The sequence below is a fragment of the Mycteria americana genome, assembly GCF_035582795.1.
Source record: "Mycteria americana isolate JAX WOST 10 ecotype Jacksonville Zoo and Gardens chromosome Z unlocalized genomic scaffold, USCA_MyAme_1.0 Scaffold_18, whole genome shotgun sequence".
NCBI classification, from domain to species: Eukaryota; Metazoa; Chordata; class Aves; order Ciconiiformes; family Ciconiidae; genus Mycteria; species Mycteria americana.
The window spans coordinates 7,834,090-7,848,676 of record NW_027445436.1 but is presented as its reverse complement, the minus strand read 5'-3'; the positions used below and the strand labels follow the sequence as shown (position 1 = coordinate 7,848,676).

Here is a 14,587-nt window from a genome sequence, read left to right as displayed (position 1 = left end):
TACCCATAAACACTCCACCCTATCGTCACCATCATCGAGCTCTAAACTATCCAGACACTCCCTGACATATAGGGCTACCCCACCACCTCTCCTGCCTCGCCTATCCCTCCTGAGGAGTTTATAGCCATCCATCGCCGCAGTCCAATTGTGCGAGTCACCCCACCACGTTTCCGTGATGGCCACCATATCATAGTTTTCCTGATGTACAATGGCTTCCAACTCCTCCTGCTTGTTACCCATGCTGCGTGCATTGGTGTAGAGGCACTTCAGCTGGGCTGTCGTCCGTGTCTCCTTCATAGAAGAACACCCCTTGCGTGCTTTGAGGCGTTTCACTGGTGTTTCCCTCTTGCCTCCCGTTGCCTCAGTATCCCCTGGCTCAACTCCGCTCGACTTCGGCTGTGCCCAAGCGTACCCCGCACATCTCGAGGACTCAGGCCGAGTGTCCTCGCTGGCAGCCGCTCCCTCTAACCATGGCACGTCGCCCCTCAGCTTCTCTCGGGCAGGCCTGATATTATCCCCCTCCCCCTTCGAGTCTAGTTTAAAGCTCTGTCAATGAGCCCTGCAAGTTCCTGAGCGAAGATTCTCTTTCCCCTTTGAGAAAGATGAATCCCATCAGATGCCAGCAAACCCGCTGCGGCGTAGGCCATCCCGTTGTCAAAAAAACCAAATCCGTGGCGATGACACCAGCCACGGAGCCATGCATTAATAGATTGGGCATCTCTGTTCCTTCTGGTGTCACTGCCCACCACTGGAAGGAGAGAGGAGAAAATAACCTGTGCTCCTGAGTTTCTTACTAGCCGTCCCAAGGCCCTCAAGTCTCTTTTGATCACCCTAGGACTTCGTGTTGCAGCCTCATCGCCCCCCACATGGAAGAGCAGTAGGGGGTAATAGTCCAAGGGCCGTACCAGGCTAGGGAGTACCCTCGTGACATCCTTCACGCGGGCCCCAGGGACCGCGTCGGGGGACTGCTGCTGGATCGCGAAACCGCGGCAAAACCGCGCAAGGAAGGGAGGAAAAAGAAAAGGGAGGGCGCAGCCACCCCCCCGGCCCCTGAGCAGGAAGGCGGGAGCTCCTGACGAGGACCCGGCTCTGACTCAGCGTGGGCGGGGACGAGAGTGACGGCGGAAATCCCCTTCCCGTACAAGAGCATCTCCCAGGGAGCGCGAGCGACCAGGACGGGCAAACAGGGCGTGGCACGTCAGAAGGGCGTGGCGCGGCAGTTCGCGCAGGCAGGGCGTGTAGGGAAGGCGAAGGCACCTACTAGCTCAAGAGGATCTGTGAGAAGTGAGTTCATTCGGTAGTCCCCATCCTTCCAGAAGGAACTCAGCTATGGTCCTTACTCGTCAGAAAGCGATGCCCTCTGTGCTTGCCAGAGTGGATGCGGCTACCCAGACGGAGCTGCCGGGAAAACATGCCGCCACCCAGGTCTCGGGCTGCAGGGAGTGCCTGGGCATCTCCCTGTTCACACGTGGCAGCCGTGCGGACAGCTGCGTGAGGCGCGACCAGGTGGATGACTTGCTTTGCATGGTGGCAGAGCTACGGGAGGAGGTAGAAAGGTTAAGGAGCATCAGGGAGGCTGAAAAAGAGATCGACTGGTGGTGCCAGGCTCTGCCCCCCCTGAGACGGGAACAAGAGCAGCAGCAGCTGCCAGTAAGAACCCATGATTAAGGGGATCCTCTGTCCCCCCCCCACCGGGCTGAAGGCAGCAGCTCAGAGGAGGAGACTGAATGGAGGAGAGTCCGCGCTCGTGGCAGCAGGCGAAGGCCCTCCCTGCCCGCCTCGCCCCCCCAGGTGCCTCTACACAACAGGTATGAGGCCCTGGAGGTGGAAGGCCAGTCAGTGGAGGATGGGGACGACAGTCTATCTACACCAGAGGTGTCGCCCAGGTCAGAAGAACGTACCTCTCGTCTTACCACCACCTCCACGAGGAAGAAAAGAAGGGTTATAGTTGTGGGTGACTCCTTTCTGAAGGGAACCGAGGGTCCGATATGCCGGATGGACCCTCCTCTTAGGGAAGTCTGTTGCCTCCCTGGGGCCCGCGTGAAGGCACTTCTGCTCATCCAATCCTGTTCGTGGAGTCTGGGGTCTTCTCTTCTTCTGATTTGCTCTCACAGCCTCCAGGCACCCTTTTTGTCTGTGTCTTGAGACATTTTCTTATCTTTTGTTACAGAATATAAAATTTTACTTAAGCTTCCTTACCTACTGGTTACATTTCCATAGGTAAAAACCAAGGTTGAAGCCTTAGGCCGTATGAATTGTACTTTGTTTACTTTAGTCACTAGTGCTAAGCTCTGGCACAAATTAGTCTCACTACATTGGGGATTACTCTTCAGAACTTTTCAAGCTGCTGCTAATGGCACAGGTAACTAATGGTTGTTTTTTAATTAACATCTACTGTTCTCTCAGTGAAAACGGGAGTTATTTTAAAACAGTGAAATAGAGCAATATCACAGTGCTGTTGCAGATGAAGAGCTGTAAATCTAGAAAAATCCTCACACTTAGTTTCTTTCTCTCTCTGTAGTGAAAGACAAAGCAGAAATGCTCCTACAGGTTGATGAATCGCAAAGTATCAAAAATGAACTGACCTTATAGGTAAGCAAGGATTTCTTAATATAAAATTTCATGACTGTTTCAAAGATGCAATTTATCGGGGCTCACACAGATGGGTTGACTAACAAGCAAAAAATGTTACATTTCATCCTTAGCCAGGCACTATGTGTCAGAGGACGTGTATTATGTAAATTTCCACCATTGTACATTTAGAGCTATTTCTGGAAAGACATACTTCAGCATGCCTGAAAGGATTTTGCCCTCAACAGCACTTTAAGAATATCATCGTTTGGTAACCCAAGCTTAGGAAGCTCAGAAAGATACTGCAGAAGAAGGTGCTTCTTTCCCTTTTTTTGCTTTCTAGTCTCAAGTTTGAAAATGACTGGTTTACCAACTTAACTGAGCAATGATTTATTTATGGACATAACTGTTACTAAGCCACTGTAGTAGAGAACATGCAAAATTTTTGTGTTTAGTTTTGGTTTGCAGTGACTATTAGTTTTAAGTCCTTAACTTGCACAAACCTAGTATTGTAGAACACTACTAATTTTTGAGGGTGATGTAATAAGATCATCTGTATTGCATAATATTATATCAGTTAAGTGCTCTATGGCAGGAATTAATGCAGAGTCCAAAACCTGGAAGAGTTTCTAACTTTGTAGCTTTCATATAACATTATAGAGGTAAACCAATGAATGTTGCTCAGGAAATAATTGTCATTATGCAATATTTTAATTGTACTTTTAGTTCATGCACAATCATAGCGTTAATCTTTCTTGAAGCCAGCATGTATTGCCTGTTTGTCCAACACAATACTAACAGAGAACTATTTTGATTTGGCAAACTTGTGGATGTAAAGCATATTTTATAAATTAACATTCTATATGTTTTTAGGTAACTACGCTTCATGCTGCATTAGAGCAAGAAAGATCCAAAGTGAAACTGTTGCAGGCAGAATTAATAAAATATCAGGTATTCTTATTTTCTGTAGATGTAAGTTTACCTGTTTTTCAAGATGGTCTCAGTTACATCAAGTAATGTGCTTTGAACTGACCTGTTAGCTCTATTTTTTTCAGGTTTAAAAAAAAAATCTGTAGTGGTTCATATTGTAGGGAAAAAACAGTAGCAAAACTAAAGCACAGTTTTGGCAAGTAGAACTTTGCCTGTTTTGTGCTTTAAAACTTCTTGAAGTACGCTGGTAAATAAACAGCAAAAGCAACAAATTCCTTTCATACTCTGTCTAACTGTGTGTACCTAGACTAACAGACTTCATGGCTTTTTTTGCCATGTGTTCTTTCACATATTCTATATCTTATTTCTGTATATAGTCAAGTCTTTGTAGGAGATTCAGAGCAAATTCTGTTGAAACATGAGTGATAAGATCAGTGTCTTGCTGATTGTGCATATGCTGTTTTGTTCAACTTGGCTGCGAATGCATCTCGTTAGTGAATTTCAGTTAACTTTCATATAAATAGTATGCTGCTTAAACTTCTGAGGACTTAGAGTGTAGTTATTTGGTCCCATGAGAATAAGGATTTATACTTGTGCATGGCTTATTTAACACACTTCTGTATTTTTCTTTGACTATGACATTTTGCATAGGTTACAAGGAGAGCCTATAGTTTATAATGGAAACTTTTCAGGAGCCCTATAGTCTTTGGCAAGCAATCTTGTTTCAAGTTGTAACACTCTGTTTGTGTTGGAATACTATAAATTCATGAAAGCTGACTCATTAAGCCATAATTACTCTTTCTGAAACAACAAATCTTTTCTGATTACATCAAATTCTTTGGCTAGCATTACATGGTGTTCTCTACTTAATCTCTTGTCTTTTTTCCCTTGTCACTTTACCACAAGTGAGTGAGCTCCTTCTTAAAATTGTCTTTCAGCAGTTCCCAAATATATGTTCTTGTTCAGTCCCTTACAGAAAAGCTGAGTGTTTATATCACTAATTTAAACTAAAATAAATCTATTGTTACTGTCATTCATTCACATCTCTGTTCAGACTTACAACAATTTCAGTCTTTCTGCCTTCCTCTGCTCTCCATGATTTTGCTAGTGTTTAGTATTTTTCTCTGTAGATAGCAAATTTTAAATAAGAAAAATAACTGTTTTGCAATTAATTGTAATAACAAATTAAGAAAATAGGAGTAAAAGAATTGACAAAACCCCTTGGTCTTTGTTTCATGCTTCATAATTACTACAAAATCATTCCCCCTCTTGCTCATTTTGCTTCCCCCCCCATCTAATATGCTGTTATCTTTACACATCTTTCTTTTTTGAAAATTCAGTCTCATCTACCTTGCAGGGATCATCATTACTGCTTTTATTATTCTCTCCTATAATCCTCCCAGGCTGTCCAGGATAACCCTTCTTATACTACCACTTTTCTTGTGGTAGTGTCTTTAATAACATTAGATTTGCCTTCTTTATTGGAATACTGCTTTGAAATACTAGGAAGCCCTTTAAAAAAAAAAACAAACCCAACCAAAAATGTGTGAGTGGGTTCAAAACAAAAACAAGCAAAAAAAAAAAACAACAAACCAGTGTGGTTTTTATCCCCAGATGTTATCTTAGTTGTGTATCCTATAAGTGCCTTGACTATATTAATTTATATATCGATATCTGGTATTCAGATGGGTTTGTGTCCCATATAAATATACTTGTATAATTTTACAAAAGTATGCAGTTTAAACAAATCCTGAGTCTTTATCTTGTTAATTTATACTACTTTAATATGGAAAATAACTGCAGCTATGTCCTGGTTTCAGTTGAGATAGAGTTAATTTTCTTTATAGTGGCTGGTATGGGGCTATGTTTTGGATTTGTGCTGAAGACAGGGTTGATACCCAGCCCCTGGAGTTGGAAGATAGGGATGGGGACCAGACTGGAGCCCCCATTATCCAGGGGGAAATGGTGAGTGACCTGCTGCACCACTTAGACACTCACAAGTCTATGGGGCCTGATGAGATCCACCCGAGAGTGTTGAAGGAGCTGGCAGATGTGCTCACCAAGCCCCTTTCCATCATTTACCAGCAGTCCTGGCTAACTGGGGAAGTCCCTGCTGACTGGAGATTAGCGAATGTGACACCCATCTTCAAGAAGGGCCGGAAGGAGGACCCGGGGAACTACAGGCCTGTCAGCCTGACCTCGGTGCCGGGGAAGCTGATGGAGAAGATCATCCTGAGTGCTATCACACGCCATGTAGAGAATAACCAGGGGATCAGGCCCAGCCAGCATGGGTTCAGGAAAGGCAGGTCCTGCTTGACCAACCTGATCTCCTTCTATGATAAGGTGACCCGCCTAGTGGATGAGGGGAAGTCTGTGGATGTTGTCTATCTAGACTTCAGTAAAGCCTTTGACACGGTTTCCCACGGCATTCTCCTGGAGAAACTGGCTGCTCATGGCTTGGACGGGTGTACTCTTCGCTGGGTAAAGAACTGGCTGGACGGCCGGGCCCAGAGAGTGGTGGTGAATGGAGTTTACTCCGGTTGGCGGCCGGTCACAAGCGGTGTTCCCCAGGGCTCGGTGTTGGGGCCAGTTCTGTTTAATATCTTTATCAATGATCTGGACGAAGGGATCGAGTGCACCCTCAGTAAGTTTGCAGACGACACCAAGTTGTGTGGGAGTGTTGATCTGCTGGAGGGTAGGCAGGCTCTGCAGAGGGACCTGGACAGGCTGGATCGATGGGCTGGGGTGAATTGTATGAGGTTTAACAAGGCCAAGTGCAAGGTCCTGCACTTGGGCCACAGCAACCCCATGCAACGCTACAGGCTTGGGGAAGAGTGGCTGGAAAGCTGCCTGGCAGAGAAGGACCTGGGGGTGTTGGTTGACAGCCGCCTGAATATGAGCCAGCAGTGTGCCCAGGCGGCCAAGAAGGCCAATGGCATCCTGGCCTGTATCAAAAATAGCGTGGCCAGCAGGACTAGGGAAGTGATTGTGCCCCTGTACTCGGCACTGGTGAGGCCGCACCTTGAATACTGTGTTCAGTTTTGGGCCCCCCACTACAAGAGGGATATTGAGGTACTGGAGCGCGTACAGAGAAGGGCAACGAAGCTGGTGAAGGGTCTGGAGCAGAAGTCTTATGAGGAGCGGCTGAGGGAGCTGGGACTGTTTAGCCTGGAGAAAAGGAGGCTGAGGGGAGACCTCATCGCTCTCTACAACTACCTGAAAGGAGGTTGTAGAGAGGTGGGGGTCGGTCTCTTCTCCCAGGTAACAAGTGATAGGACAAGAGGAAATGGCCTCAAGTTGCGCCAGGGGAGGTTTAGACTGGATATTAGGAAATTTTTCTTCACCGAGAGGGTTATCAAGCATTGGAACAGACTGCCCAGGGAAGTGGTTGAGTCGCCATCCCTGGAGGTATTTAAAGGACGTTTGGATGAGGTACTTAGAGACATGGTGTAGTGATGGTTTTTGGCAGTGTTAGGTTTATGGTTGGACTCGATGATCTTAAAGGTCTTTTCCAACCTATATGATTCTGTGATTCTGTGATAATACAGAGATGTTTTAGTTGTTGCTGCACTAGTCAAGGACTTTTCAGCTTCCCATGCTCTGCCAGGTGCAGAAGAAGCTGGGAGGGGGCACAGCCAGGATAGTTGATCCAAACTGACCAAAGGGCTATTCCATACCACATGACGTCATGCTCAGTATATAAAGCTGGGGAAAAAGAAGGAAGGGGGGACATTTGGAGTGATGGTGTTTGTCTTCCCAAGTAACCCTTATGCGTGATGGAGCCCTGCTTTCCTGGAGATGGCTGAACACCTGCCTGCCCATGGGAAGCAGTGAATGAATTCCTTGCTTTGCTTTGCTTGCGTGCGCGGCTTTTGCTTTACCTATTAAACTGTTTTTATCTCAACCCTCAAGTTTTCTTACTTTTGCTCTTCCGATTCTCTCCCCCATCCCACCGAGGGGGAGTGAGCGAGTGGCTGCGTGGTGCTTAGTTGCCGGCTGGGGCTAAACCACGACAAGCTATAAAGTGTCATGTCTAGTATATTAGCTAAACATTCTTTTTTTTAATTCTCTCTCAGGGTGGGGAAAAAAGGGAAAAGGCATTCAGAATCTGACCAGTGCAGGTGATCTCCTCTGCCACCAGATTCAAAGCAAAAAAACCCCCAAACAAACAAAAAACCCCTGCTCAACTATGCAGTTTTTTGAAGAGAAATTAACAATTACTAGTTTGACTAACATTCTGAATAATTGATTTGTTGCACTTTCTGCTAAAGAAAAACTGGAAAACTAGTATTCTAGCAAAGCTTAAACTTTAATTGAAATGTGATAATTTGTTTTTCATCATTCAATAAAACTTACTCTTCCATTTGTATGTCTGAATTCTTGCTTTCTTAAAATTCTCAATTAAGAATACTTCATTTAATGACTATCAAGATACAATACATTAGCATGCAAATGGTGAAAGTTTCACCAAACCAAAACTAAAAATGAGGCAGCTCATGCAAAGCCATCTCCCGGTGGCTGAATCTGAATCTAATTAATGTCAACAGTCATTATTTCCTCTCCCTGTATAGCACATCTGTATCCTTTTATTTCCATTGTGTGTGTATATACATGAGTTTCAGTTGCAAGATGCAGAAGCTAGCACATGCAACTACCATGTAAAAAGAGCTTTTGTATCTTTTAGCTCTGAAAAATGCCCTGTGTCTTGCCTCAGAGCATGCTCAGTAGTAAATAGTTCATCTTGTGCTAAGAGACAAAATTCAAACATTTTTTTTTGCCCCATGTGTACTGTTAGTGAATGTGATATGCCTATGAAAATGCAGAATTGTTTGTGCAGCACTGAATTTAGTACTAAATCCTGGGATCTTACTTATATTGGGATAGTTGTTGAAGTATTAGAGTACAAATAGGAGCTGCCTGACTTAAATTGGGTTAGCAAATCCCTATTAGGTACCTGGGCAGTCAGCAGAGAACACGGAAGTTGGAAAGAAAGAACCAGAGAAGAGAATAAGGAGGAAACAAAGCAATATAGCTGTAGTTCTAAAAATAGAAAATTAGAAAAAAAGAAAAAAAAAATTTTTTAATGCAACGAAGCACTGAGCAATTTCCAAAGCAAGATATGTATGAAGATGGCACTTCATTGGGAGATAGGAAAGCAGGAAAAAAGTCTTTATCAATTGATTTCTTGATACCATGAATCTGTTAAACTTTTATGGTTATCAGTGACTTCTGAAAATTAATAGCATGAAGGTGCTAACAGTGGAATAAAACTTCAAGAAATTAGACACTGTAGCTAATAGTCCAAAATTATTTAAATTTCATAATAATACTGGAAGTCTTGCTGTAGCTTCACTGACTTATTTGTCCTAGGTTGTTGTGGTTTTATGGTTGTGTGTGTTTGTTTGCGTGGTGGTGGTTGTTCTGATCAGCTCTTCAAAATTCACTTCCAAATACCGCATCCTTGGGACTGACGACACTTTAGAATTGGTGTAACCTGCACTGATACTGCTTTTCAGAACTGTGTACTCTGTGACCAAATAGTAACTGCAGCATCTTGTCCTAATAGATAAAACATTACTAGGTGGATTAAAGTAATCTGTCTTTTTAATAGTCTAATTCAAATGTAAAAACTCCAATTCTTTTTGTTTGTTTGTTTTTCATTATCTGCAGTTCCCTAAGAAATATTTCTTTTTCCCAAACAAGGCTTGTAATTTTAAGATATACCTTCTTTCAATATATTCATATTTGTGAGCAATTTTGAATTAGGAAATCCAGGATATAGCTTTTCCTGAAATCCAATCACTCTGTTTCAAGTCATCACTAAATTGTTAAATTATATTTAGAGATAAGAATTCAAAGCTGTATTACTTCAGATGTCTCGAAGACAAAAGCCAACAGATGGCTTCCACTATTCTTTAAATTTTTCTTCCTGTAAATTTGAAATTACTCTTCTATCCCTCCTTGACATAGCATCAGTAAAAGGTGTCTGTCGTCATGTCGTGTCCCCCCCCAGCACTGTGGAACAGTATTTTTTCTTGTCTTATTGAGTTTGACGTAAATGAAAATTAGCTTGTATAATGCTTGTGGATTAGCAGCAGAAGGAATTTATTAAAAAGAGAAAGAAGTTGTATTCTAAAAGTGCATTTTCATCTCCTCATAAAAAGCTTATTCTGTTTTTAAGTGCTAAAGAAATAGACACATTTCTAATTATAGTTGTTGCAGCCTGTTTTGGGGGGGGGGGAGGAGAGAGAGGGAGGGAGGGGGGGAGAGAGAGAGAGACACACACACACACACACACACACACACACTCCCAGTATGCTTTCTTCTGAAAATTTAGCAATTCTCTTGCTATTTTCCCATAATCTGAGTCATTTTAGATTGTGAGTGTATATAACTTACTGATAGCCAGATTTGTCACTCTTCTGATTTCCAATACAAATCTTCAATAGTATTCTGTATTTGTCCTAGTTGCTTTGAAATAAGCTGTAAATCATGTATGTAGTGACATATATAGGAAGACTCAGCAAATAAAGATTATGCCTTTAAAAAAAATAAAATAAAAATTACCAGAATTTCAAGACCCAAGGTGAGGTGACAGAAATCCTGAATAGAGAGAAGGAAGAGAAAGACACCTATTTACTGAGATAATGGTGTGAATAAAACAACAAAAATAAGTAGGGATAATGCTTAGATAGTAGAGTCCAATTGGAAACTGCCTGTCTACTGCTCAGGATAATCAAACTGATGAATGTTGTTGGTTTTTTGTTGTTTTTTTTTTCTTTTTTTATCTCTAGACTTTGAAAGAGTGATTCCAGCTAAGAACTAGCAGTCATAGTTCAGAAGCTCAGGGCTCTATTCCTGTCTAATGCTACTTTTATGGAGCTCTTTAATGTCTTCTAGAGAGTAAAGACAAATCCCACTCAAAGTGAGATAATAGCATTTCATTTATTGGAATTATTGATGAACTATCAAGGATGTTGCACTCTGGTTCTAGCAAAGCATTATTCCTGTGGTTTGCTATATTAAAGGCAGGGTATTCACAAAGTGAGCCCCATAACAACAGTAGAAGATAGCTGTTGTCTATCCAGTTACACTTCAGCATGTAGCGTTTTCAATTTAACCTTTTTAATTGACTCTAAAACAAGAGTCCTAACCTCAACTCAGGAATGGGAAGGGAAACTTAATACACATCTTGTGTGGGTTTTTTTTCCTTTTTTTTTTTCTTTCTTTTTTTTTTCTTTTATCTTTCTTTTTTCCTTTTGGACATATGAAAGTAGAAGTTAATACTTTTTTTTTTCTTTCTTTCCCTATGCATGAAAAACATGAAAGGTGAACGTGTTATCTTCTGGTTTTAATGTTCAGAAATATAAGGAATGTTATGTCTAGTTTATAGCAACACTTTGGAGATCTTGATTGTAAGTTTTAATGTAATTATACCACCTGAGGCCTTGTCTAAACTCAAATTGCATCATTTTAACTTAAGGTATAACTTTAAATTGAGTTTAGCTAAACTGGTTCAAAACCTTTTACTGATATTCTCAATTCGGTTCATCTTGGCTTGAGCCAGTCTTTTGATTTTGATACAAAATATTCTCTGGTCACTGCAATTTCATTTTCAGTTGTGTGTGGGGTGTGGGTTTTTTGTTTGTTTTGGTTTGCGTGATTTTTTTTTTTTCAAATTTAAGTGACTACATTTGATTAAATCAACTACCTATGGAAAAAAATCACAAACTGGAGATGTCTAGTCAGAGTTGGGAATTAAGGTGAAATGAAAACTGGTAAGATGCTTGACTCAAAGTAAATCAGGTCTATTAGAAGGCAGAATTTTCTTCTTCTCAGATACCTATTAACAAGAAACAATTAAAGGAAACAATTTTGAAAATTACATTATTTGGAATTATTAGGAGTATAAAGTATTTTAAATGATATGGAAGAATGCTCAGAATTTGACTTCTAATGAACATTAACAGCACCTGGTAGAGTTCACATTAGTGGTCTGACCTGGCTGTTGAAGTTGAGAGACCTCACTGGAAGGAGAGTTGTGCAAGATTTCTGTCTGGCTTGAGTCTTGATCTATTTATTAATAAGCACTTTGTACTGTATAAAGTTATTCATCTGTACGTAAAGAAGCTGAACTGCTGCAGTAAATGCTGTAATTGTAGGTGAGGAAAAAGGAATGGTATAAAAATTAAACTGCTGTCTCTAATATCAAACTTATTCTGAATTATATTCTTTAGGATCAGAAGTTGATGCAGAAAAGTTGTGCAGATCATAGAATATCTCAGGTTGGAAGGGGCCCATCAGGATCATTGAGTCCAACTCCCTGCTCCTCACAGGACTACCTAAAACTAAACCATATGACTAAGAGCGTCGTCCAGATGCTCCTTGAACTCTGACAGGCTTCGTGCTGTGACCACTTCCCTGGGGAGCCTGTCCCAGTGACCAACCACCCTCTCAGTGAAGAACCTTTTCCTAAGGTCCAATCTGAACTTCCCCTGATGCAGCTAAATTCCATTTCCTCATGTCCTATCGCTGGTCACCAGAGAGAGGAGATCAGCACCTCCCCTTCCCCTACCCCCTTGAGGAAGTTGTAGACTGCAATGAGGTCACCCCTCAGCCTTCTCTTCTCCAAGCTGAACAAACCAAGTGACCTCAGCTGCTCCTCGTAAATCTAGCCCTCAAGACCTTTCACCATCTTGGTCACCCTCCTCTGTAATAGTTTGATGTCCTTCTTATATTGAGGTGCCCAAAACTGCACCCAGTACTCAAGGTGGAGCCACACCAGTGCAGTGTAGAGTGGGACAATCACCTCCCTCGACCGGCTAGCTATGCCGTGCTTGATGCACCCCAGGACACGGTTGGCCCTTTTGGCTGCCAGGGCACACTGTTGACTCATATTCAACTTGCCATCAACCCAAACCCCCAGATGAAATGAAAAGTGAAAAGATCTTATTCAAAATAAAAAGAGCCTATGGAGGAGTAAGAACTCAAAATCCTTTGCTGGATCATTTTCATTTTCTATGCATTGCATATAAGCTGTATTCTGAACTATCTCAATTTGAACACACAAGCATGTTGTCATGTCTCAGGGTATTTTCTACCTTGACACTTTCAGTATAGGCAAATAAATTCCCTTTTCCATTTTATCTGTACCAAAATTAAGATGATGAAACTACCATTAAAACTTCCTCTTTGCTTAATTAAGGGCTTTTTATGATTTGCAAGTTATTCTTTGTCCATCAGGTATTCTCAGTAAATAACACAGATGATTAATTCTGTCATCTGACTTGTAAACATGAAAACTTGTAAATCTCCACTAAGTTAAAGCAGGTAGCATTTGTGCTATTTCAGTACAAACTGTACTCCACGTAATAATACCATACAGCAGTGTAAAATGATATAGTCAGCATAAGCTAGCATATAAACTAAGAGCCATGGATGAGGAACATCTTGTCCTTTGATCTGTTTGATTTCTGCTTGAAATCACTACTTGATTGCAGTGCAAAATGTTATTTCATAATGGCCCTCATTCTGCCAGTCAATAGGATAATGTATCACTAGCATGTGTCAAAGTGCTCTGCTGGATCAGAATTTAACACTTTGTAGGGTCAAGTTCTAATGTGTAGAAAAGGAAACAGCATGACCGAGGAAAGGCTCAGTGGTTAAATATGCCCAAAATAATTTTTACTGTAACAAATTGAAGCTATAGGTCAGACAAAACTTGGGATAAGCTTTAGCCATTTTTCGCTATTCCAGTTTTAAAACCTTTTAACAGGTTTTTAATTGGTTTAGTAAAAATTTACTGCACCAATTTAAATAGTTTCTGAGAAATTATCCCAATAGTAGACCAAGCCAACAAATCACTTGATGAATCAGACTATTGTAGGAAAAGTTAATTCCAGGATAACTTAAAGATAAGGGAGGAAGGACATTTGACTCTAGAATTCGAAGCCATCCATATATTTGATACTAAAACAGGGATAGGAATCTGGAATTTCCTATCTGATGGATAGGAAAATCACTAATGTCCCACTAATTGGGAAAGGACCTAATTTGGTGATACTAAATTTAAGTATGGATTAAGGGGGGGCAGTATGGGGGTGTGTGTGTGTGTGTCTTTTTTTTTGTCCAAGTTTGAGGAAAATCTGATTCCCAGCTATGGAATACTTCCATAGTAATTCTATTTTTAAAGTAGTAAAAGGTTGTTCTTTGAGATATTAAGTTTTACCCTTAAGCTGATGCTAAACAAGTAACCTAGAAGCAAAATGCAATTTTATGATCTCTCTTTACATAGGTTCAGAAGCTGTATATAATTTTTCTCCCTCTCTTTTTAACATGAACGTCATACAGGTCATGGCACGGCTTTGTTACTTCATACAATATCATTGTGTATTATATTATATGGAAGTAATAGTGTAATTATATGTAGGACAGCAACACTTTAATATTGTAAAACTCATAATGACATTTTTAATGTATTTACTTGGAACTTCAGAGTACTGAAGTCACCTAACTATATCCGAAAGTAAATTTAAAACTTCCATATGGCAGTTTAAGGAACTATTTGTCACTGTCTCTTTTTAAGATTTAAAATCTTCAAACTACCGCCCCTAGCGCGCAAGCGCGCCGAAGGCGAACCCACGCCCGGGGAGACAGCTCCCCCTTTCTAGTAACTTCCCTGGTTCGGGGCGTCATCAGTGCGCGCCGCGGGTGAGCTGGGTTGTTTCTGTCCGCCGCTTTAGTAGTGAGGCCGCGGCGCAGAGGACTCGCCTAGAACCGTGCGGTTGTAGCGAGTCAGGCCTTACCCGCCATGTCGGAGAGCGCGGAGAGCTCCGCGGGGGCCCACAGCTCCTCTGAGTCCTCTGCTCAGGGCTTTGCTGCTGCCGAGCCGCGGATCATCAAAATCACGGTGAAGACTCCCAAGGAGAAGGAAGAGTTTGCTGTGCCTGAGACCAGCAGCATCCAGCAGGTGAGGGGTTGGGGGTGGTGAGTGGGGAGCGCAGCCGGGGGAAGAGCCCTGGCCTGTGGTTTCTGCCTCCCACGCTGGAGGGTGAGGGCCCTTCGCGATGACAAAGCAGCTTCTGCT

At 42.1% G+C, this 14,587-nt stretch overlaps 1 protein-coding gene and 1 long non-coding RNA gene across 5 annotated transcripts in view; one reads left to right on the top strand and one right to left on the bottom strand.

Moving 5' to 3' along the window:
- The window catches only part of LOC142402982 (uncharacterized), a 31,768-nt gene extending 17,352 nt beyond the window's left edge, over positions 1-14,416 (bottom strand). For both annotated transcript variants that reach the window (XR_012773546.1, XR_012773547.1), the window contains exon 1: positions 14,307-14,416. This is a non-coding gene — a long non-coding RNA (uncharacterized LOC142402982). The remainder of the gene's footprint in view (positions 1-14,306) is intronic.
- LOC142402968 (ubiquilin-1-like) overlaps positions 14,188-14,587 on the top strand; it is a 39,842-nt gene continuing 39,442 nt past the window's right edge. For all 3 annotated transcript variants that reach the window (XM_075488995.1, XM_075488994.1, XM_075488996.1), the window contains exon 1: positions 14,188-14,470. In XM_075488995.1, coding sequence (XP_075345110.1) covers positions 14,312-14,470 — 159 coding nt within the window. In that variant the 5' untranslated portion in view covers positions 14,188-14,311. The remainder of the gene's footprint in view (positions 14,471-14,587) is intronic.